General features: G+C 37.8%; 1 protein-coding gene across 15 annotated transcripts in view; it reads left to right on the top strand.

Annotated features, from left to right (window-relative positions):
• The window catches only part of PTPRK (protein tyrosine phosphatase, receptor type K), a 393,103-nt gene that overhangs the window by 173,464 nt on the left and 194,382 nt on the right, over positions 1-25,257 (top strand). For all 15 annotated transcript variants that reach the window (XM_027633191.1, XM_027633178.1, XM_027633156.1 and 12 more), the window contains exons 4-6: positions 1,812-1,893; positions 3,798-3,913; positions 17,889-18,063. In XM_027633191.1, coding sequence (XP_027488992.1) covers positions 1,812-1,893; positions 3,798-3,913; positions 17,889-18,063 — 373 coding nt within the window. The remainder of the gene's footprint in view (positions 1-1,811; positions 1,894-3,797; positions 3,914-17,888; positions 18,064-25,257) is intronic.

Here is a 25,257-nt window from a genome sequence, read left to right as displayed (position 1 = left end):
CAGGAAAGATAACTTTCTCTTCTGTGATACCCGGTGTGGGAAGGTATCAACATACAGGACACACTTACATAGGCCAAGCTTCCCTGGGAACTGGATCTAAGTTACTTCCAAATAAATTACTAACAATCCAGTTAGAGTGAGGTGTAAATTTAGTCCAGTTCTTAACATTGGAGCTCAAATTTCTTAACTGGACTTTGAGAAACAATGTGCTTTTGGAGTTTGTGTATGTTATAAACTGTATTGTGTTGTAAAGGAACTTGTCTGCCAGAAGAGATTTAGATATAATGTTTATTTCTTACTGAGTTGTCTTCCACATGATGTAACCATTTAAATAAAAATATGATTAATCAATATTAATATTGATACTCCTTACTGGGAACAAGTGCCAGCTCTCTGAAGATGTCTGAGGAGTGGGTGGACACTGTCAAATAGTGCTTTGGTCAGAGAGATCACTGGACAAGCGGCATTGTAAAAGTAGGACCCTGAGACTAAATTAATTTCCATCAAGCTGTTGTTGGCCAAAGCAGGAGGAAGAGGCAGAGAATGAAGTGGGTTTTGCAACTTAATTGCATTTGGGTGCAAATAAAATAAAAAGGAAAAAAAAGAAAGGGGTTAGAAATGCAGTCTTCAGGGGAACTTCTGGAGAAATTGGAAGAGGACTGTAGTCCAGTGCTGTCAAAATATATGTGCCCCAAAGGCTTCCTCTTTCTGCAGTCAAAGCACAAGTTTGGGAATGCTATGAACCACATCATTAACATGTCCATAGCCACCTTTCCTTGGAAGTTTTCCTTATTTTTCCCTGTTTGAGGTTTTGAAATTATCTCTAGGTGTAAAGAGACCACCTGGGATCCCTGCCTCCTGTGGTGGGGAGACAAATTGCACTTCACGTCTGGATGGGATGTAAAGGTGAGGAAATTCAGTGAGTGGAGCATAAGAACATGGAAGTGTACCTGATGCAGTGTACAGAGTCAAGTTGTATAAATTTCAGGTATCTTGCTGAAGAGGGTATTTTTGTGAATGAATGGTCCACAAGGAACTCTGGAGATTAACAGGAGCTGCTTGCTCCAAGGACTCTCTTGAGACTGAAGAGTGAAGTGGTCATTTCTGTTGGTTGGTAATGTTTTGGTACCTCTGTATCAAAATCCAGTTCCAGTCTCTGGAGCCATCCAAGAGCAATTCTTTGTTGTTACTGCCCATTTGGGGTGGGTCAAGATGCTGGATGTGAAAATAGTCTCCTCTTTTTCTTCATGCACAGAAATTTCCACATTATCTTGCAAGAATGAAGAATGAAGTTAACAACTACTACATAAATCTCATAGTACAACTGTTCTTTTCATTGCCACTGGGGAGTGCTGCACTGTTTCTGTGCTGCTGCATGTTTCCCTGTGCAACTGCTCTGCAGAAGGTTACAGGAGACTGTGGACTATATTGGGACCCCCAACAAGAATGATAAAATTTTGTTAAAATTGGTTGATCCGTTGTGTGCTGATATCTAACCTGTTTCAAAGTAATGGCATCTTTTCAGAATTGAATCATGTTTGTACATTTAACTGAGTGAAAGCAGTATGCCATTAACTGAGGTAATAAACATGTTTTTCTGGTGTGCTATGAGCAGCAAATCCAAAGCAAGTCATGTATATGAATAGTATGGAACTGCAATACATTGAGTAATAAATATTCCATTCAGTTGTCAAACTTGGAAGGAACTTCAACTAAATGAAAAAGGCAATGTGTCTTATATCTACACGCTTGCCACTGGGGGAATTCTGTAGAAATGAGTGTTGTAAACACTTTTTCTTTCATTTTGACAGGTAATATTTGAAGCTGAAGTCTCAGATGGGAGAAAGGGCTACATTGCCATTGATGACATCCAGGTCCTGAGTTACCCTTGTGGTAAGTAATGATTAAGAGCTGCATTTTTCTCTGTCTTTTCAGGACATATTTGATATTGTTGAGGCCTGCTCAGTTTTCATCACTTGATCACTGATGTTCTTTTTTCCTTCAATAGTATTTTTGTTGCAGCTTCCAGGAGGAAATGTAGTGTTGTAATAATGATTTGTCTGGGTGAAATCTTTTTCTGCCAGAGGTAAATTATACAGGGATAAAAAAGCAGGAATTCTTCAGTGTCTTTAGTCATACTGTAGTTGGTGTGCATAATCAAAATGGTTTTTAATGTTAATATGTGTACTCACTGTTAAAGAAAACTGAATTGGCAGATGCTTGTAGGAGGTTTATCAGATTTCGTGCCATTTTTCTTTTTTTTTTTTTTATTCTAAACAGGCACAATAGATTTTAAAAAAAAAGTAAAAGGGCTATTGAACTACTGAGGGATTGTATTCTGTTTATTTTTTTTGTAGACAGACTTCAGACATTTATTTTTGCCTTTTCCTTCTTAATCCTGGGGAATAATTACACACATGCAAACACAAATTGTGATAATGAGAATCTTCTACAAATAAAAAGTTGTGAGGAAGAAATTGTTACTGTGCATTTCTGACACTTATCAATTTTTTTTGGCAATTTGGTTCTGTTCAACTCTTTTGATCTTCCCCTACACATGCCCGTTCTGAAATGTGATTTCATTGTAATGTACCACATGGCTGACAATTTAATTGCTTTCTGAAATGACCAAGATATCACAATACCCTGCCCCAACTTTGCAAAACAATATCAGATAATAAAGTTGCAATGGCAACCTCTCATCTTGTTTTCTTCTACCCCAAACCTTTTAAAATCATAGCTCCCTGGGGCTACCAAACTTACAGGGTATTTGAGTGAGTTAACTTTTTATATTTCAGCCAGCCCAGCTATCTGATGTCTGTACTCAGCAAAGCTCTGCTTGGATTCAGTATCTGCCTTTCTTTCTGCCCCTCCCCCCCCCCACTCCTATGTGTTTTTTTAAGTGCCAGAGCAAAATGTACAGTCATACCAGCAGATTATCAGCATGTTACAGTATTCAGATAAGCTCTTTTTTGTTACTGCTGTTTAAACCCTCTTCATTCCAATTTAATGGTTTATTTTCCTGTGTATTGTGAGATTTTTGTGGTTTTTTTTTTTTTTTTTAGTAAGCACAAAGAAATAACAGTTCAGCTACTGTTTTCTTTAGTAGGTCTTGAGAGAGGGATGGGCAAGCTGTGCAGTGTTTCATATCATCAAGGCTAGGCTTCGCGAACGAAGATTTGGGAAGGGCTCTACCCACGTTTGTTGCAATGTGCAGTGTACCCATTCCTCAAATGTGTCTGTCGGCTTTCTTCAGTTTAATAAATCCTTCAGGTGATTTTGCCACTGAGGTTTCCTAGGGGCTTTGTCAGTGTGGGAAATAGATTTGTCAGCTTCTGAAATATTACATTCAATGGCATGAATGATTTCATTTTCTAAAACAAGAGCTCTGAGTTGCATTGCAAATAAGTGAATAGTATCTCTCTATTTGCTTGAGCAGTATGCTACTAATTGGGTTTTTCTCAGTATGATGGATTTCATACAGTCTTTGGGATAATTTTTGTAAAGTACTGCTGACATTTTGGCATTTGTTCTCCTTCTTTTGGCTTTGATTTTAAAAAGACTTTATTATAACCCATGTATAACATGAAGTTAGTAGAATCACCAGGGGAGAAGGGAAAGGACTGAAAGCACTCCTCGAACAAATGAGAGATGAAAGAAATAATTTTCTCTCTTCTGTTTCTATTTTTTAGCCAAAGTTTGTGAAAATATGGATGTTAAGGGAGATACTAATGTTGCTGGCACCTTTATTTTTTGTAATAAGTCTTATTTGTAATTTTTATTTTCTCCCTCTGCAGATAAATCTCCACATTTTTTGAGGTTGGGGGATGTAGAGGTCAATGCAGGGCAGAATGCTACATTTCAATGCATTGCTACAGGGAGAGATGCAGTGAATAACAAGTTATGGCTCCAGGTAAGGCTAACTTATGCAAGTCTATTTGGCTAGAGGACAAGCTACTTTCTGGAGATGAAATGTTTAAGTTCCTAAGCCTTTTTTTCATCTACATGTAAAGTATGTAATTTAAATGCAATTTTGTCTCTGTTAAATGGAGAAACTTTAATCAATTTTTTAGTTCTAAAAAGCTTGCATTAAAAATTAGAACAACTGGTGTGGATGCTGGGGTAAGGTTGGCCCTTAAAGGTATTGTGGGCCTTCTCTCCTTGTAAATCAACTCTCTGTGTCAAAATTTATTATCATTCAATGCAGATAATTGGCATTTGGGATCTAGTACGACACAGATGTAACACAGCTGTTGTGAATTTTGAGGGTTATTTTATCACGTAAATTACCTGTCTGAGCAGGTGGCTGAAGGGACATGGCTGTACTTCTGTGTGCATATCCATTTTGCTCAGCAGCATGTTTAATGAAACAGCATAAAAGAACTGCTACATGTCCTTTTTCTCTGTCTCCATAGTAGGAGGAACTTGAACTTTTACCTGTGCGTAATTCTGAGTGGTATGTATCTCAGAATTTAAGAGATGACTAAAACCAGAAAAAAATCCTTCTTAGTATAAAAGAAGAAAAAGAAGAAATTAACATCATTGTCCCTCCAAAATAGCCACTTTCCTTTGTAGCCTGGGGATGGGGTTACTTACAGTTCAGACCACTGGTTAAGTAGAAAGATAACAAAGTTTCGAATTGCTCTATAAAAAATTATATTTTAACACTTAATAAGGATTAAAAAAATCACTTTAGTTGTATGTGTACCTTTGTGTGCATTCTTTATATGTAAACCTTAAACACCAACATTCCTGTAGAAAGGTTTCTAAATATATTCTCTAAAACTTTTTTTTTTTTAAATTTGTATTTCTGTATATTTTCAGAACTGTAAAGTTCTGAAGTACTTTTTGGGAAAATGTACTTTTAAATTGACTACAGTCAGAACTTCAAAACATTTATTTTTTGTCAAGTGTTGTAGTTTGAAGTGAACTATAACCAGCTACTTCAATCTGCTTATTTTTTAATTAATAGTGGAGCTGACAAACCTTGACTAACTGTTGCATATAGGCATGCGATAAGTTAAAAATTTTAAAGATATTTTTATTAGGTTATTAAAAATCTGATATGCAAAATGTATTATTAGACAAATATACTGCAAAATTAAAGAAGTAACACAAGTACAGCAGTAACTGCATTGGATTTAGTGAAAAGGTATCATAGCATATCAAGTACTCCATGTCTTGGAGCAATAATTTGTTTGAACTGAGTAAACATAGATTGCATTCATTGAGAAAAAGGATTTGATTTCTGAGACTTGCCAAAAAAGCACACTGAGCACACAAAATGAAACTGAGCTGGATTTTGGTGTATCCAAGGCAGAACAATAGCCATAGGAGCATTCCAGCAAACCTGCGAAGCACCATTTTCAGTTGATCGTTGATCAGAAAGACTCGATAGAGACAGCCAGCTGGAACTCTTCCCTATCACTCACTCCTTGGAGTCATAACTCTGACAGATTATCCTTTCTAACTTTCAGTCCCCTGAGAAGCCCAGTTAGCAGCCAGGTCAACTCAGAATACATATGTTTTGTCCCTCCATATGCTTCATGGATCATTTGTTTTTTCTTGTATGTGTGTTTGTGGACCACAGGTGTGGTAATGTCTCACAGTGCAAAAAATAAGGTCCTTTAGAGGTTATAACTCTTCTTGCTTGTGTTTGTGAAGTACCCTGATACTCTTGAAGGTACTTGCTCCTTGAGCTTCTGTTCCACTTCTTGTTTTTCCATAAACAGTGCCAAATTTTCACCAGTTTAGAGGTGACTATTTTTTTTCTTCATCACTCACCATTCCACCCCTCAATCCAATATAAGCGTGAATCAGCAACCTTCCCTTTCTGGATTGTCTTCCTTAGATTACACTCAAAGTCACTGCTGTTGTGCACAGCTAATAGTGAATTTCCTCCTTTTTCTTAAAACCTCAGGTGGACATATATGGGCCTCATGAGGCACTGGAGTGTAACTTGGAAAAGGTTCGGTTTAGCCTTTGACCAAACCAGAAATTCATAAAGCCCGAATACCCTGAAAGGAAAAACTAGATCAAATCAAATGCCTAAGTAATTGTTTTTGAGAGCATTGAGCTGAAACATTCCAGGAATGTATTTTTTTCATAATGAGAAAGGCCACTGGAAAAAAATGTACAAAAATGAAAAATAAATGGACAATGGTGGGGGAAAAGGCACTCTCCAAGCACATTGTGTTAGAGAAAATAGCTTTAGGTTATGTCCTTATTGAAAGAGAAAAACTATTTCCATGAGGAAAAAAAAAACCAAAACCAAAAGCAAACCAGTAAAGAATTTGCTATTAAAAGACATTCTTTGGCAAACCAGTAAAGAATTTGCTATTAAAAGACATTCTTTGGCAAGGAAAGTTCTGAGGTCCAATCTGGGACACTAGGCTTTTTGTATCTGCAGGGATCTAAGATCTCATTTGCTTACACAAAAAACAGTAAAGATGTGCAAGCAGAGATTTCGTTAAAGACTCTATACCACTGCTCTCTGTCTCTCCCAGCCCCCAGTTTTGAAAAGAATTAAAGTAAATTAAGCAGCACATGAAAAAAAATAGCAGCCACCCTGCTCTGTGTTCAGAGTCCTGCAATCCCACAGCTGCTTCAGCTGGGCTCTGTCTTAACTGTCACGGCCTTGGCTTCACCTTCTTGATCCCTCTCTGCACTGACTCTGGACCTTTTACAGTTTACCAGTCAGTCAGTTCAGGAAAGTGATCTGACTGAAAAAGACTTTGACTGAAATTGGGTTTTTGTTGGTGGTGGTGGGGAGGACTCTGTTTTGGTGTGGTTTTTTTGTTTGGTTGGATTTTTTTTTTCTTTGCTTTTTTTTTGGATTTTTTTTGTCTTTTTCCCCAGCTTGATTCATGTCTAAATTACCTATATAAATAATGCCAGCAGGTAGAAAAAGATTAGGATGTTTGGTTAGAAGCAGGGAAGAGGGAAAAATTTTAACAACCTGAAATGAAAGTGGGGATCTTGGTAGCATGTCTCCCTGTAGTGTTTTATGTAAAGTTCAATATTGTTATAGTTATTGGGGAAGAGCCCTGATCATATACTAGGTGAGCTATGTGCGCTCACATTTCCATGCTTATGTTTTTTTGAGTGTATATATAATTAAGTGCACATAACTTTATATACCTTAAAATAAAAATTATTAAAAATAGGCACATTTCAATACACAGTTTCTTGTGTTTACCGCTGCAATGACAGTATTTTCATCAACTCCATTTTCTATAACTGTGTGTCTGTAAACATTTCAGACAAATAGGGATTAACATTGAATTGAACTTCTGACTTTCATGGCTGCAGATTCTACTCTTGTTTGTTTGTTTTTAGATTGTATCTGGTCTCTTGTCCCCTTTGATACCCCTTCCCTCTAACCCCTGTATTTTGCAGCCCCAGTGGACCAAGATCTGGGACAGACATAGTTCTGTCGTTGAAAGATAAGCAGTAAAGATAACAGAAGTTTTTAAAAGTTGCAGCTGCATTAATACGGAACAAATATTTGAGCAGATCAAGAGATTTAACTGGTTGAACAAGATGGTCTGAAACACACCTTTTGTGACAGTGTGAATAGTAGGTATGGGAGCAGGACAGAAATGCAGCTGAAGTTCTTTTGTTCTTCACCTTTTCAACCTAATCTGTCAAATCTTTTATGGTTGAGAGCTGAAGGGTTCTCTTTATGACCTGCAATTATTAGCAAATTCTGAAAGTTTCAAAGTCTTTAGTTTTTGTTTAAATGTGAAACAACATTGATGTTGTTTCTGAAATACGTTCAATCTCGATGTGTAGTGTCTTTTTTGCCTGCCATACCCTTCAGAACGTAGTGGGGGGAGGGAGAGGGAGTTCCTCAGTATTTTCTCCCTCCTCTTAAATTTTCCCCTGCAAAATATCACACACCAACAGCCGTTGGTGCCACTACACACACTGAAGCAGTTGGGTTGTGTGATAGGAGTCCCCAAATCCAGGGTGGTAACCTGATTTTTCCACGTGTTATGCATTGGTGTTTTCTGACTTACAAGATTCAGGAGATAACAGAAGTTCTTGCTGAAAAATGCTTTCCTGTAGGAGATGAACATAAGTGTGTGTGTAATCTTAAAGAAATGAATATAGTATGTATAGACATAATAATTAATTAGTTCTGGCCCACTTACTGCTGCTTTTCTTTTTTTCCAAAGCCTATGAATTGTCTTTCTTTGAAAAGACATTTAAAGAATAAGGATTCTTTCTTTTTTTAGCATTTGATGCACCTTACTGCTTCATGCACATTAATTTGCTGAATTAGTATAGAAAGGACCCTCTTTTAATTCTGTTTATTTCCCTGTGAAATGCCATACACTCCAGTGGAGTTACGTCAGTAAATAGGCTTGCAAACAAGTTCCTTCTGTATGTTAATCCTGAGCTCAGAATGGATACGTGTTATGTATTAAATGTTTGAAAGAATAATGCTCACAGGGCATTCTAAATACGAAAATGCAAGAGTGGGATTGGGGCTCTGTTTGACTGTTTGATTTGGAGATTTCTGTTTGGAGAAAGCTTCCATGGATTTGAGCTTCATTTCTTTACTACAATAGTAGAGAAATAGAATTGACTGGATAAGTTAAATAACATTTGGGTACACCAAGACTGTGGAGAGCAGTGTATGTGTTGTCCAGCATTTGTTCTGCTGATCTAATTGGGATATCAGAGCAACAGGATTTTTTGCATAATCGGACTGTGTTTAACGGCTTCCTGAGCTGGGAGCAATTGTGGTTCCCAGAACTCCAATACGATTTTCAGTGTCTTATCAATGTCCGATTTAACTGGACACTCAAACAGTGCAGAGTATAGAGCTTTTTGCTAGAACATCTGTTAAACCATATGTCTTGGCACCAGGTTCAGATGGTGATAACTGCAGCACTAATGAGTCCATCCATCATTGCTGAGCTTTGCATTAACATAGCATTGGATTAGCGAAAGCGGCTTGTTCTGGCTTTGCAGTCAGATGTGTTTTGCCACGGTCTGCAGTGATACCATTTGCTTTGGCGAATCTGAAATTCAAAGGGGTTTCGGCTGCATGCATTTAAAGATTTAATACACGCCTTGTAATCCTGTGCAGATTGCCGTCAGAGCGGTGGCGAGCGGGCCAATCTGTCAGCAATAGCTGTGGGTGCTGGCTAACCGCCCTCCACTTGGGCTGCCAAGGCTGGCAAGGCAGCCCCGCGCTCGCCTGTGGAGAGACTCATCAGCGTTAATATGGTCTGATGCAGCCCTTCTCTCTGCCGGAGGAAAGTATCTTTCCTTGTGGAATAACAGATAATTAAAGCAATTGCCTGAGAGTAATAATTGAAAAAGTGAAATTAAACAGCATTATGGAAAATAAAATGCAAATTGCTGTAAAAACAATGGAGTCGAGCTGACCTCCCAGTGGTACCAACTGTTACTGGAGGATGAACGAGCGTCTGTTCAGGCTCAAACTCCCTTTGTTGAGGAAGCTGCCATAACCCTTAATGCCCTGTTTACCAGCATCTCTGGTTTTGGTGCTGGTTGCCACAGAACATGATGTGATATTTAGCATTCGTTTCTCTTGCTAGGTACTGTGTATGTGTGCTCTTTAACAAATCCTTGGACTGGGCACAGGCAGATGGTAATCCTGTGATGATGCGTTGTGCAGGACCAATGTATATTCCAGAACTTTAGATTGGAGGGTGTATAAGGACCAGCAGAGTATTCTAGGAATTTATTCTGGAGAGTTTATATGAGAACTTGTGCCTCTGGCAAGGGATTGAGGGACACAAAATTAATTGTTTTGTTTTGCTTTTTGGAAGGACAGTATTTCCTCTCAAAGGAAAGAAGTTATGCCACACAATTCATTTCTTCCTGCTGTATCCAGAAGGTGAAAGCATGGATCAGTATTCAGCAGAAGGGTTTGAGCATGGGCCATGGGCCTTTGGGGTAAACCATTTAGCTGCAGTGAATGTTGGGAGGCTCACTCATGGTCTCAAAAAAAAGTATCCATAATATGAGAGTCATGTCCAATTTAACTATGTTTTATGTTGTTTTGTATGGTTTTTTTCCTATGAGTTTTCTAATGCAACTTTGCCTTTTGAGATCCCATTGCATTTTGATACATTTAATTAACTGGTTAAGATATGCTTTCTTTTGTTCAGTGATAAAACATTTACTGTTACAGTGTACCTGCCTATTCACCATTTTCATTACATTTGAAGATTTTTTTCTGTTGATTTGCACATATTTTATGACACGTGAAAGTTAAGAGGAGCTGAGTGCACTCTGAGTGTTAGAGAAGCTTTGTTATTTTGCTTTCTTTCTTTTGTGGGGTCTAGAGAAAATTCAGAGAAAGTGCCTTGTTGGCATTGCCAGGGTTTCAGCTGTAGAACTGTGATAGTGAGTTTCGATCCCCTTTTTGGTTTTGGTCAACTGTCAAGTTTGATGCTTTTTGGTTTTGAACTGAAATAAGTCAGTCAGGCCTGCTTGCCCTAAGGGGGAGTCGAAGCTATGATGTATGGAGGCTGTGGGGGCAGAGAAGGCCTATGGCTCTGGTTTTGCTCTTCTCCCTGGGTGGCAGGACCAGTGGGTGAACCTCCGGGGGTACAGAAGACTTTTTGGATCAACATCATCTGCCTAAAGCAAGTACTAATTTGCACAGCAAACAGGACTGTTTATGCCAAACCTTCTTTCTTCAGCCAGTAAAATCCCGCTCAAGTATACATCATCTTACCTTTATCTTTATTACTGACAATGGCCAAGCAGCATATAAATTTTTTTTTGTTGTTGTGCTCAAGGCTTGCATGGAAACTTCACTTCCCTCATTTGTCTCATATTGGTTACTTTTATTTATAGAAAAGGTGTTTTTGAAAGCAAGCAACGGAATATGGAGGCATTAGGTATACTTCTGCAGTGACTTGTCTATTTTACCTGCACTTTCACCTCATCAGATTTATGTTCTGTGATAGAAGTCCTAGTTTTCCAAACATTTTTTTCAAAAATGAAAATTTATGAAAAGCTGCCTTGAAGTGCTCTATCAGGCTTCTCATAAATGACTTGACTCTGTATCACACACTACTGACTCAGACATGGTTATAAAGAATATTCATCAATGAAAATTCCAGTATTCATAACTTGTTTGTTTCACATAGGGGTTTTTTTTCCTTGTTTTTTCTTTTTACTTTGTATTCACCTTTGATGCTATCTATGTCATTTAACCCCAAATGAACCATTCTCCCTCTCTCCTGCCTCAATTTATCAGCTTCATGGATAAATATGGCAGTTTCCCCTAGGTGCCCGGTCATCTTAGGTTTCAGCAACATGAAATACTGTAATCCTCCTGGTCTTAATTTAATTCTGCCCCAGTTAACTAAGTCCTCTGGTGTGCATAGCTACCAGTCATTTAGTTTACACGGCAGCCTTTGGGGCTGTCATCCCCATAGGTCTCTGGGTCCAGTGGCTGCTGGAACATGAGTTGCTGGGGGCTGCACCACTACCTGTGGCCCCAGTGCTGCTGGGCGCAGCTTCTCAGTGACCACCTGGTGTTCCAGGTGCTACCTTCTCCTCCTGCCGTTTTGTACCTTACAGGTAGACCAGCTACAGTGGAAATTTGGTCCCTCTGTGTAGTCCTGTTAGTACAGCCAACCAGAGACTTAAACCCGCATGTAAATGACACCTGAAATTAAGGTGATGTTTATAAAAACATATACTGTTACAACTTCCTTGGCCATTCTGTCCTGTGACTCTTGTCTGTTATTGCCTGCATTCAGGTTGTCTTCTCCTCAGTGGTGTGATGTGTGGAAGGTAGCCTAATACCCCAGCCCCTAGTTTCCTCAAATAGCTGCAGGACTTAATGCATTACAGAAAAGTAAGAGCAGCTGGTATTCTTGGCTGCTTTTAGAAAAAGGTAAAATTATCTGCTGAGAAGTGTTTGAGGAGCTCTCTGGTGGGGTGCTGGTCTTCAGTAGTGGGGATTTTTGCAACTTTTTTCCTTCATTGTCTTCTAATCAGATTTTTTTTACTGCAGGATGAATACTGTAGTTCAATGTGCACTGCTGAAGGTGATATAGATCTTTAATCACTGTCTGGAATTTGTATTTCTGTGAACTATGCAATTGGTTGGTTGGTGTTTGGTGTTTTTTTTTTTAAATCAACAACACTGTGTTAAAGAATTATAGCTTTCTGAAAAGCTTCTTTATTATTTTTCTCAAAACATACTTTTTTTTGTATGTTCAACACGTGTTAGATTAGGTTCAAAATAAGGGGGTTTAAAATATTCAGAGAAAGCGAGTGTTGTTTTTTTTGTGTAGTGGAATGACCAGGGACATAGTAGTATGAATTTTGCTAGTTTGCCTCAGGTAGCTTTAATTATAATAAATAAATTAGAATTGCCACCTCTAAAGGACCAGATGGCTCTCAATTAGATTATTTCAGGTGAGCCCCTGATTTCTTCAGTAGGAGAATCAGTGCAGCGCAACAGAAATTTGAGCTGCTACCAAAGTGGACAAGTTTGAGTAACAGCAGTGCATGTAACCAAGACATTTAAAGTAATCACGGATGTTTCTGTACTGCAGTGCAGCAGGCAGGATAAAACTTGGCTTGCCACATTTATTCATGATCTTCAGTGTATGTTTGCATCAGAAAAGCTGTGTCTAAATAAATAAATGAATGCATAGTTCATTAGAAAGTAGAATCATATTCTGGTTTGGTGTGCATGTAAATCAGCAAGTTGAAGCAAGTTTATTATTAATTTCCTACTTAAATGTTTGACTACTTACTTCTTAAAAATCAATCAAACAAAAGAAATTGCTATTTAGCTTTCTTGTGTACTAACAAGATAGGACTATCTAGGCATATTATTTAAACTGTAGTTCCAGTTCATAATCCGCTTGAAAAAAAATGATTTCTTAGGCTTAAATTGTGTATTTATAAATAAAATTGGAATAATAATCTCACTTGTTCAGTAATTTGCCCTTTTGTGGGGAAAAAAATTAAAATTTTATTTATAGCTTCTTACTCTAACTAGATGTCATGCTTTATTATGTTTCTAATATGTTAATAAGTTCTCAAGTGCCAAGAATATATTGAAACATTTTTGTAAAAGAAGAAAATAAACTAAACTAAAAATATTAATAATAAAGAAATTACTTCAGAAATTCTTTTGGATTTTTCTCCATTTGGAAATTGTGTCCTAAATGGTGTAAAAGCATATGCTGTGCGTGCTGAAAAGTGATGATAGCACTGTAAGTAAAGTTTAAACAGTATAGTTATTTCTGGTTTTTCCCCTCGCAGCTTTTTTTTTATTTTTTGAAAGCATCTTTTGGCAGAGAGTGCACATTATTTCTGGCATTCAAACTATCCACAGTCAACCCTCTTTTTTTTTTTCCCCTGTCAAAAAATTACATTTCTCCCCTTACATAATGAGTAAACCCAAGAATGTTTTGGACCATGTTATTTACAAATTCCCCTTTCCTCGAGGCAACAGAGATTTAATTCCCATGGCTGCTGGGGGCATCCTTACAGCCCTCCTGCTGCTGGCGAAATTATGATTACACCTTTGGGGATCAAGTCGTTTAGACAAACTACGGACAGACTTGTGGCCTGCTCACCACGTGTATCTTGCCTTCTTCTCCGCTCCCAGTGTCTGAGCAGTGAATCCGATCTCAAGCTAATCTGTTTGGTGATGATAATATATGGGGAGGGAGTATGTTTTCAGGAAGGTTTTTTTATTTCAGGTCAGTTTTCTGCATGAGCACGGGAGGGAAGATGAGGAGATAGTGAGTGGGGGCCACTGATAGGGCACTGCTGCCAGAGTAACGCACGTGTCACTGCAGCCAAAGTGTTGACATCTTCTGATCTCTGGAGGCATCCTGGCATCCAGCCGAGAGCCCGAGAAGGCAACCAGAGTTGACTGTAATTATTAGCAGTGGAGTGGACTTATTTTAAGGTGTTTACAGTAAGAAAGGGATGGGGATGTGTAAGGTTGAACTGTCCAGGCTAATAAAAATCACCAGTGTAAAAAAAAGGGTTCAGGAAAATTACTGCAGAAAGGTATGTTATTGCTGTTTAAACAAAAAAACAAAACCCACCACTTTTCAACCTGGAAAATTGAGGGAGAAATGCTGATAAGTTTTAAATTTCTGTAAGATCATTAAAAATGCACTTAAATTCTACCAATTAAATAAGATATTGGGGGTTAGATTCTTCTGGTTCCACTCAGGTTCTAAAATATGCGCTAAAATTTCATTTCATATTTATTAAATGCTTGATTTCTTTTGTGAGACAAAAGATAGATATTTAAGACTAATTGTTAATTTACATAAGATTTTTTTTAAGCTGCATAGACTTTGCTGTTGACTTTACGTAAAATATAGATGATCTAATTTCACTGCCTGAAAAAATTTTAATAAAATCATGCTCCTATCAAATTAAACACAACCTTGAAGTCAGAGAGATTTATGTAGGATCAGGATTTTAAATGTCTGAAATGCCAGAATTAAGGAGGTTTTTTCACAGGCTTGTATTTCTTTTAATCAAGTGTTTATAGAGAGTAGTTCTTTGTGAAGCTCAGAGTATTTTCACAAAACGAAGAGAACTGCGTGGTGGTGACCTCTCCTAAATGAGCAATTCAGGGTTATCAAATCAGACAGCAAGGGACTGGAGGAACCAAGGATCACACAGGGTACAGCCATTACCCATTAGTATAACTCCACATTAATTTTAAATTGAATTTTTAAAACCTAATTGAGCAGCATTTTCAAACTCTGTTCAGTGTGAGCAGGACATAAATTGAAACAGTATGTACCAGGAACCCTTAATAAGCAGAGAGCACTGCTGCCTTTCTTCCCTCTCCTTTAAAATCAGTAGTAATGCCCTGACATTAAAAAGAAGAATTTAATTAAGAGATCGTGACAGTGCATCTGAACTCTGACTGGCTAATGGCTTACCAGTGTAAGGCATATATGCTGAAATGAATGGAGGGTATTTTCTTTAACATTCAGTTTTAGATGAGAACTCTTTTCTGTTTGAACTTTTCATCATTTTAGTGACGGAAAAATATTATAATGGATAAGCTGTACATGAAGAAAGACTTTGAAAATGTAGTTGTGCAGTTGGATTACCAAGAAACAAATTCTAATACACAGAAATTAGAGCAACTGCTTCAAACCTTGTAAGATAATGTGGTAGGAAATCACTGATGTAAATAGAAAAGAAAATCCTAGGTGTTATTGATCTAGAACTGTGAAGCTTGTTACATTTATTTTGATTAATTTCTCTGAAAGTGCATTAATATTTCGTTTTAAGTAAGAGCCCAATTCACTTTGTTTCTCAACATGAAGCATGCAGATGAGCTTAAGTAAGCAAGTTCTGAGCTTCAGAGTGCAAATAATTTTGTATAGCAAGCTTAGATGTGCTCCTCTGCTGCAGACTAAGCACTTGGCATTCCAGTTTAAAGAGATTATTGAAAGAGAGTTCTTTATTTTAGAAAACTCTCTAATATTTATTTTTCCCTTCATAGCAGGGCAAGAATGACTGCATTACATAGGTTACTTGTCAAGTCTGCTATCATATAAGTTTTAAAGATACACATTCAGTTTATTATATGCTGGTTGATCATTTCAACAATCACATAGCAAGTTTGTGTCCAGTTCGGGAGCTTGGCATCCGTTTGCCAGCTGGCTATGGTGTGGCAAGTCCATGAGGGCACCGACAAGCACGAGAGGAAGAAAGTACCATGAGATTTGTTTATCTTGGGTACTTCAAGGCACTAGATCCAAGGTTTATATTAAGTTATCATTCCAGATAGTTCAAATCTTTGGTTGATACTGATGTGGGGGAAACATAGTTTGAAAATTCTGCTTTCAGATTTAGCTTTTGCTGTCAGGAGAAGCCAGCTACCTGGAGCGGAAGGTCCATCTCCCACAAAATTTTACTGTTGTTTAAGCAGTACTGAAATAAAGCCTTTAACATCATCTCTCATTTTCGTGCTATTATAATTTAATAATTTCATTTATCCCTGAAGTTCAGTAAGGCCTGTCATTCGTAGAGGTCTTTGCAGGCATAGCAAACTTCCTTAATTTTCCTTAGTCGGAGTCAGATACTCTCAACGCTGAGGAGGGAGCTTGTGTCTGTCACAGGGTGACTCAGCTACACTGCACTTAGTCCAGGTGTCTAAGTGCCCAACATCCATTGTTCTTGCCCTGAGAACACCCAGTCAGAAATCATCCCTGTGATAAGCAGGCTTGTGTTGGTTATGGGAGGATGGCAGTTTTAGGGAGAAGCAATGAGAGTAGCTTTTGGAAGTGTCTCATGTGCCATTTTTTTTTGGAGGTCTGTTTTCATTCCTGGTATCTCACTGGTTCTTTCTGTCCCAGCCCTGCAAACAGAGCTTATCCCTGGGGAGTCACTCCCTGTTCCTCAGGGGAAACTAGATGGTGTCTTCTCGAAGTGAGAAAGTCACACCAATGAACCTGATGTTGTTAAAGGTGATGGCATGGTCTTTGTAGTGGAATAAGAGTGACTGAAATCTTCCTGGTTGGTATAAATGAAATTCATCTGTTTAAATATTTTAATAGTTAAAATGAATGCTTGTTTTGGTGAGTTCGAAGTGGTGCTGAAACCCTGGCTAATTATCACAAAACTCTTTAGAAAGACTAACCTAAGATGCTAAAATGACAAAGGGTAGTTGTAGAATGAACAGTTTGTCACTACTGTGATAGGAGGCTGGCTGATATACACATACAGCATTAACTCATTTCCTTTTTCTCCTCTTTGTGTTTTGCCCCAGGCTTTCAGGTTATTAAATTCTGTGGCTCAGCAGTAGCACTTCTGGTGTTAGAAAGCTTGGAGTTTAAGACCTCAATGAAGTTTCTCATTCCACTGTTGATTAAAGCTAAAAATGTCCACAGAGGTCACATTTTGCTATGTATCGAGCAGAATGGATGGTTATAAGCAAATGCTGGCAGCTTTCTAGGGACTGAGCAATGCTGGGTGATCAGAAACTATCCTGGTCAGGGAATAACATGGAATCGATCCTTGGGAGAGAGCAGTGACATCACTTGTTCATTTGGTGTGTGTTTCTGGTTTTTTTTTTAATACTGACTTTTGGTGGAGGGTCTGTTTTTCTATTGAAATCAAAATTGAACATTTAATGTGAATGATTACAAGAAAAAAAGATCCCACAAGAGCTCAGACTATTTCTACCTTACTGACCTTTCACCCTGCCCCACCGCTCCATACAGATTAAATTTTTCAGTGATTTGTGGTAGCTATGATTTTTTAAGAACTCTTTAAGCTCCTTCCTTTAAATGAGATCTGTGTTATTCCTCTTTTAGCTTCCTGCCCTCCACCTTCTATTTCAACTAGCTTTAGATGGATAGGTGGTGCTTAGTATAACAAAAGTAAAATTTTAGAAGGTATTGAACTTGGACAGATAAAAAGTAGCATTAAAAAAGAAACATTAGTTGGTTGCTGGAAAAGCTGTTGAAAACCTGTGAAATCCCTCAATGCCAGGTTTGTTTAAATACTTCTTACAATATACTCCATGTATCTGTTATATATCTCCTTAAAGTTGAATGAATTTTCTTAAAAGTACAACTGCTACTGCTGGGCTCCCCAGGGTGATTCCAGCTATGAGGCAGTGGCAGTTGAGTATGTTGTGGTCATGTTTTGTGCCAGTGCAAAATCCTGGCGGTGCTTTTCACCCTCAAACTTGATTCTGAAATGCGTTTGAGTACTGCTTGTTTCTTGATGGGACCTCAGTACCGAGCTTTTCTACCATGGAAATGCAGCGTGGGCTGAATGCATTTGAGGTTTTGTTATGTGTGTATTCTTTGTACAATGATAATGAAATGTCTTTTATATCCTTATAACTCTACCTTGGTTACTCTTATTTTCAGAGAAGAAACGGGGAAGATATTCCAGTTGCTCAGACTAAAAATATCAATCATAGAAGATTTGCTGCTACCTTTAAGTTACAAGAGGTGACAAAAACTGACCAGGATTTATATCGCTGTGTAACTCAGTCAGAGAGAGGTTCTGGAGTGTCAAATTTTGCTCAACTTATTGTTCGAGGTAACGTTTTAATTGCTTTCATTTTATCCAGTTAAATGCTCCTAATACCAGCGCTTTTTACTTACACTTTTTAATTAGCCTGCACATGCCTTGATCTGAAATGATCATACAAAGGTAGCCCTGTGAAATTGTCATAAAATGAAAGAGTGGTTTGCAAAGCTTCTTACAATTGGTTTCTACAGAATACATCTGTGTAAACCCCTGTTCCTGCATAACATTGAGTGTAATGTTCCTGCCTGGTTTTCTGTGGATGCTATTTTTTGAACTTAAGGTGCAAACTGCTTAACTTTTAATAAATAATTTTACAGGTATGAGATTCCACTATACTTAGTTGCCATTCCCTTTTAAAATCTGTTGCTTTGGGCAGACCAGTAGTGTAGATCAAATAATTCATTTTTCTGTTATCTGGGAGACAGGTGTATAGAAAGAGTTGTAAAGTTTCACCTACTGACAGACTAGGAGCATTGTGGAGATGTTCTGTGATGATTTCCAATACAGAAGTAGGAGGGAGAAAAAGAAAAAACTTGCTTTTTCCACTTGAAATACTGGTTTTTTGGTTATAATTCATTCAGAAGCAACCATACATTGTGTAGGGTGCGATTTGGGTTAGTGATTTTTGTATTTATGCATTTTGTGTTGTGGAAGCATGTAATATCAACTGGCAAAGGATATGGTTGAGCACAGGAGTTCAGTTTTAATTTCCAAATGTGTGTGCTGTATGAACTGGGATAAGCTATTGAACCTCTCCTTACCTAATTGTGTCACCTGCAAAACTGCCCATTTCATTCTTAGTTGTGATGAGGCTTAATGTTTTTTAAGTGGGAAAAAGAAGTGATGTACAAAATCTGCCTGTGGTGCTGCTGGCTAGTGGAGGAGCTGTTTTGGCCCAGTAAGTGCAGGGGTCAGACACACAAAAGGCTCCTGCTTGATTCATTTGTGGAGTGGCTGAGGACACTTGGTCTGTTTAGCCTGGAGAAGAGGAGACTGAGGGGAGATCTCAACACAGTCTACAACTTCATCATGAGGGGAAAAGGAGAGGCAGGCACTGATCTCTTCTCTATGGTGACCAGTGACAGTACCCAAGGGAATGGCCTGAAGTTGTGTCAGGGGAGGTTTAGGTTGGATGTTTGAAAAAGGTTCTTCACCCAGGAGGTGGCTGGGCACTGGAACAGGCTCTCCAGGGAAGTTGTCACAGCACCAAATTGGCCAGAGTTCAGAAATTGTTTGGACGATACTCTCAGGTACATGATGTGTGGAATCTTGGGGATGGCCCTGTGCAGGGCCAAGGATTGGACATTGGTCCTTGTGGGTCTCTTCCAACTCAGCATATTCTGTGACTTTGTGATTCTGTGATTCGTTGGTCAAGCAATGGGCTGTTTGGTCAGTTCAGCATCTTGGCATCAGACACTGCATCTGGAGCTAGGACAGAGAAAGCAAGTTTGTCCTCAGCTTATAGAAATGAAAGTAATGTAGGAGATGCTCCAACATATTTGGTATCTGGCATTTGCTGGCAGAGATCTTTTCCCTTGGAGATCAGTTGATTGAGGTCAACTAGGTTTTATACCTTCTATATAACATCAATAAACACAGGCTTTACTGACCATACAAAGATTTAGACAATATGATAAGAGCTTCTTTTATTCTCTTAGATGTACCATTTTTCTAGTAAAGTGCAGGATAGTCTTCATCCTAATAAAAAGAAATAAGTCCTGTTGCAGCATGAAAACAGACTTTTGTTCTTAGAAACACAAGGCAAATCAATGTATTTATCCAATAAATGAAGTTGTCTATTTTTTCTGGAATAATAGAGCAATGATGTTTAGAACACTATTTCTCTCTCTCAAAAAAAAATGAGGTAAGAATATAAATTTTCATAGTACCCTCATTTTAAATGCACATATTGTCATGCTGGAAAACGTAGGTAATTCCAGAGATAATACTATTTCTATGGCTTAAAACATAAATATTATATCTATATATAACAGCTATATAGGTTTGTATTTTACAGGTAATTTTACTTTTTGTGTGCTTTTTGGATTGGAAGTCCAAGAATTTTATATATATATATAAAAACTAAAATATTAACTTTCCAAAAATATTTTCATCTGTTTGACAACATGGTAGAGAACAAAGATATGCATCTTATACTAGGATTTATTGCTTGCTCTTGTATTTGAAAAGCAATATACAGTAATACATTTTCTTGTTTGTCTGGATAACCACTAAATAAATCTTGTTAGCCAAAAAAGCATACCCATACCCTTAGGGATCAGCTACCCTGGTGTTAGAACTGTACTGAAAATTAACCATAATGACAGGTCCTATATCTCAGTGGCACTTTAAAGCTGACATCCTGCTACATGGATACAAAAGATGATAATTTTAAAGGAAATTTTTGGGCCACTGATATGAATTGCCTTTAATAAGAGCTGGCATAGTATTGCCCATTGTCAAAGATGACCCAGGGGGAAGAGTTTATTAGTGCATTTCCTTCTAAACTGGAAGTGACAGAGCATGCTTGGGGGCCTTTTGTTGCTGTTTGTAACAAATGAAAATTTTGCTGCAGAATTCTCATGCTGAAGAGTATTGATCTGTGTGTTCTCACAGCCAGAGGAGGGAAAAAACCCCTTGAAACACAAATTACTTTGTCATGGCTTTAGTATTGCTTCCAGATAATTTTGAGTAACGATAAGGTCTTTGGTTTGTGGAAGCCAAACTTTATTGACAACACTGGTTACTAGAGGGCAAGGGATGAGGAACAGGAGTTGTTGCCCAGTAAATCAAAACCTTGGTGTTTAGATGCGTAGCCAAGATGCTTACATATCCCACATCTTTACAGACATGTGGTACCATAATGTAGATGTAGAGGCATCTGATACTTTCCTAATCAGCAGACTAGAAGTTAGTCTTGGTAATGAAAATTTCCAGTTATAATGTACATTATGTTGAAACATCGCTATTTCATTTTGAGCTTTAACAGAAGAATTGCTTCTAGTGGAGTTCTAAACCCTATTACAAATGTAGTTACCTGGGAGGGATGGTATACATTTAAAGACCCTGAAAGGCATAACTCAATTACTCTGATTAGTTTTTTAAAGAAGAATTGAGCTAGGATAGGATTTGTAATTCAATTATGAGATTTTTACCAAAAGTAGTTCCATCAATGATTTAATGTCTCACCTTTGCTTAGAGCTGGTCTTCAACTCCAAGCTCAGTGGCTGCATTGTATTGATTTTTTTTTACATGGTTTCTATGGCATTGCTGTCATTCTGGGAGACGTGAAGAAGGAGTTCTCCCTTTCCCCTTCCTTTTACAGGAAATTTGGTGCTGTTATTACTGTTATTTGACTTTACCCTCCTGAATAGGTCCATCTGATTAATTGTCTATTTATATTTTCCCTTGTTGGCTGATAAATTGGCAATTTCTGGGAAGGGAGTTTGTTGAAGTCTTTAGGGTTAAATGCACTGGAACTCGAAGGAGGGGCTGGGAGGGAGGAACAGTGTCTGTGATATGTAAGTAAGAGTGAACAGGAAGACACTGATAGTTTCTTTCTTTTTGCTTATTTCTTACTTGATTTTGAGAACAAGTGTATCATGGTCTCAAAGTCTTTCTGCTCACTTTGCTACTTAAGGTGGACTTGTAAAAATTGTGTTTCCAAAGAGATCATCTGTACCCTGCTCATGTGTATACTTGATGTATAAAATTGTGTAGACTTTCCAAGTTACCGTATCAAATGTCCTGATCTTCAATCAGTTGAGAACTTTGCCCCGTAATCAGCACTTGTACAGTTTCATTGTTCAAATCTCTTAAAATGTAGTGGAATATTTCTCTGTAGTTGGCAGTATGTGCCGGAAAAGTTATCCTATGGATCAAGAAACCAGGTAGTGTCCATTGCAGCAGCTATGATCAACTTCTTAGTAGATGTGACATGTTAAAAGTGGCTCTCAGATGGAGATGCAACTGGTGTTGTGTTCTTACGTGGTTAGTTAGCAAAACTTTGTAAAATAATCCAAATTCAGTTTGTTTCCATTTGGAATGTCTTACTCTTGGGCAGTCCTGCAGGGACGATGAACAAATTAACCAGTTTCTTTGGCTAAAAGATGCAGGTGATAAGTCTCTTTTTTTTTTTTCATGGAATAGCAATTTGTTGCTCTGATTGTCCAAAAAAAAAAAAAAAAGGGCAAACCACTCTCTTAAATATTGAATTACACTTTATGTGCAGTGTTTGTATGCTTCCCGAGTTTGTTTTCCTTTAAATGCTACACATTGTTAACAAACTAATTGTATGAGACTTGATATTATGATATTAAATGCTGCAAAATCAGCAGGAAATGTGATGCATTTTATTTTACATAGTGGATCTTACATAGATGAGTTGGAAAAAAATGTTTGTTAGTGTTAAAGACAAGGTAGAAAAATAAAGGGGAAAAAAGCTCAAAATGTATGAATAAATGCAATATTTATTAATAATCTGTAAATAGTTCTATCATATGTCTGATTCTACTGATAAGTTTATAAGTTTTATCTGAGTCATAAATTGCTATTTTTTATGTTTTTACTAGGTGAATTTTTTTTTTTTAACATTTCTTTGTCCAACCCAAATAGGTCTTCTGTGATGGTGTTAAGCAGGGGAGGTCTACACCTTGATTTATAGTTCCAATATGGAATTGCCTTCATGTGCCTGGTAAATCCAGTTTAACAACAGAAAAGAAAGGCAGTTTTCCTCTACTGTCTTCTAACTGTTCTTCCATTAATCATAGGTTCTGGTGAACTGACCTGTTTGTAGGAGTTTATGAATATGATTGTTTCTTCTATTTGATTTGATATGGCAAGCAATCATCAGGTTCAAGTTTTGGTGGAGTTTGTGATTATGTTCTTCTTTGTTTGCCTTACCGGACCTAGTTTGTCACCAAGAGCAGTTCCTGTTATGCAAGCCTGGCAGTGATTTTTCTGCCTTTTTCGTCTGAAATCCCTTTAGGGATTTTGTATAGGAAAGCCGGCAATTTGGCTGGTTCCCTGTGATGCTAGGGACACCGGGAAGATGGACTTTGCCCCTGGCAAGTATTTCTCATGGGAGCATTATTTTTTTTCTCTTAAAAGAAAACTCTGAAGTATTTCCATCTGAGAAAGCTGTGGACCAGCATTCACTTTCCAAATTTTGCTAGTACTTGTTTTGAGCAGAAAAAAAAGTGAAATCTCTAGACTTGCTTCAGATGTATGTCCTCAATTTTGTAACTTGGTTTACTTGTTCAGTATACTAACAGACTTAAAAATATGCCAAGGAGAGTCCTAAAAGGCAGGTAAAAAATAAACTGATCAGGTAGTCTGAATATATTCCCTGCTTGCAAATAAACTTAAATACTTTTATACTATTTTTGAAAAATGCCCCATATTTCTGTCCTCCATTATTAAGTTCTCTGATGAATCGATTTTAAAAAAATTATTATTATTATTATTTTAGTATTATTATTATTTTACCTCTGATCATATCACCCACTATCATAAATGTTGTGTGATTCAGGTTATTATATACTTTGTAATGTGTTCAGAAATTCAGTCTTCAGGGTACAGTGGTAATATGTTATAAAACTTTGGACCGTATCTTTGAAGAGTCTTGAGCTGGGTCTTAGGGTGTGTGTTTTTCTGAACTCACTGAATTTCAGAGCAGAGGGGAAGCTGGGGAGAGAGATTTCACAGTGCAAGTTGTTGAAATCTGTAGTCTTTACGTCATTACCCAGTCTAAGTTTCCCTTTGAATCATCACCAGGCTTCAATAGAGGTATGGAAACATTTTATATGTGAGTCAGAAGACACATGTGGCTGCTGTGCTTGGTTCATAAGGTGCCTTCCTGGAGTATAGATATTGATACTGTTACTCTTTTGGACCCTCAACTCACCTTCAGAAGTATTTTATATTCTAAGTTTTCTCATTAGTTGTAGCTTTATTTTCTCATGATTATATCTGTGTAAGAAGAGCAGAGGACAATGTCTTAATTACTTTGCAGCAGTTGGAAAAATAATGAAAGTATTTTGTGCAGTTTTTCTAAACCTTGCTGATAAAACACGTTATATTTGGGGTGTATATTTAGCTATAAGCATCCTTCAGAGAGTCCAGGATCCAGTTAGCTTGATCTTTTTTTGTGGCATTCTCTGGTTTTAATTTCTCTACTATATTAAGATCTTATCCTCTTTAAGCAGGTTTAACAACGGAATCTTCCTATTTTCAATCTTCTGTTCCTTACAGCAGGTAAAGAGGGGCTGTCACCCTGAAGTCAAATCCTGCCTCCTTTACATAACATAATAAACATAACAGAATAAAACAAGAATATAGGAAAATACCTCAGAAAGTCTTTATGTTCATAATGAATAAATCAAGCCGAATAGGAGTCTCAATTTCTTCATGCATTTACATATCAGAAAGAACAGCAACTTCACTTTCTGCTCAGGCAACACTTTCTGCTCTTCTTCACTCAGAGTGAAAGAAACTCTGCTCATCGCCTTTGCTCAGGCAACATTTGTCTCTGGTTTATGTAATTAATGGGTGCATTGCTCATTTTCTTTAGGAAGTGTAGGAAAGTTGTTTTGGCTGGAGAAGCAGGAGAAAACATTTTTTTTTTCAAAGAAGCCAAAGAGACTTACATTTACAGAAGGTAACAAATGCAGGGTATTTTGAATAAGATCAATTCCATTATTCAGTGTTGAGCAATCTTGACTGCACAGGTTTACATTTGAAATGTCAATGACAGAATGGCTGAGGTTGAAAGGTGCTTCTGGAGGTCCTCTGGTACCAAACATCCCTGCTCAAGGAGAACCACCTAGGACTATTTGCCCAGGATCACATCCAGATGGCTTCTGAATATCCTCAAGGATGGAGACCGTGGAGCCTCCCTGGGCAACCTGTGCCGCTTCTTGGGCACCTTCACAGTAAAATTAGCGTTTCCTGATGTTCAGAGGGACCCTCTTGTATATCAGTTTGTGCCCATTGCTTCCTATCCTGTGACTGGGCACCGCTGAAAAGGGCCTGGCTCCATCCTCTCCACCTTCCCTTCAGGTGTTTTTACACATTAGTAAGATCCCCTGAGCCTTCTCATCTCCAGGCTGACCAGTCCCAGGTCCCTCAGCTTTTTCTCACATGAGGGATGCTCCAGTCCCTTTATCATCTTTAGATGTCCCTTCATTGGACTCTCTCCAGTGG

The sequence above is a fragment of the Corapipo altera genome, unplaced genomic scaffold (genome assembly GCF_003945725.1).
Source record: "Corapipo altera isolate COAL_440 unplaced genomic scaffold, ASM394572v1 2b, whole genome shotgun sequence".
NCBI classification, from domain to species: Eukaryota; Metazoa; Chordata; class Aves; order Passeriformes; family Pipridae; genus Corapipo; species Corapipo altera.
The sequence above is the reverse complement of the archived record's forward strand: the minus strand, read 5'-3'. Positions and strand labels throughout refer to the sequence as shown.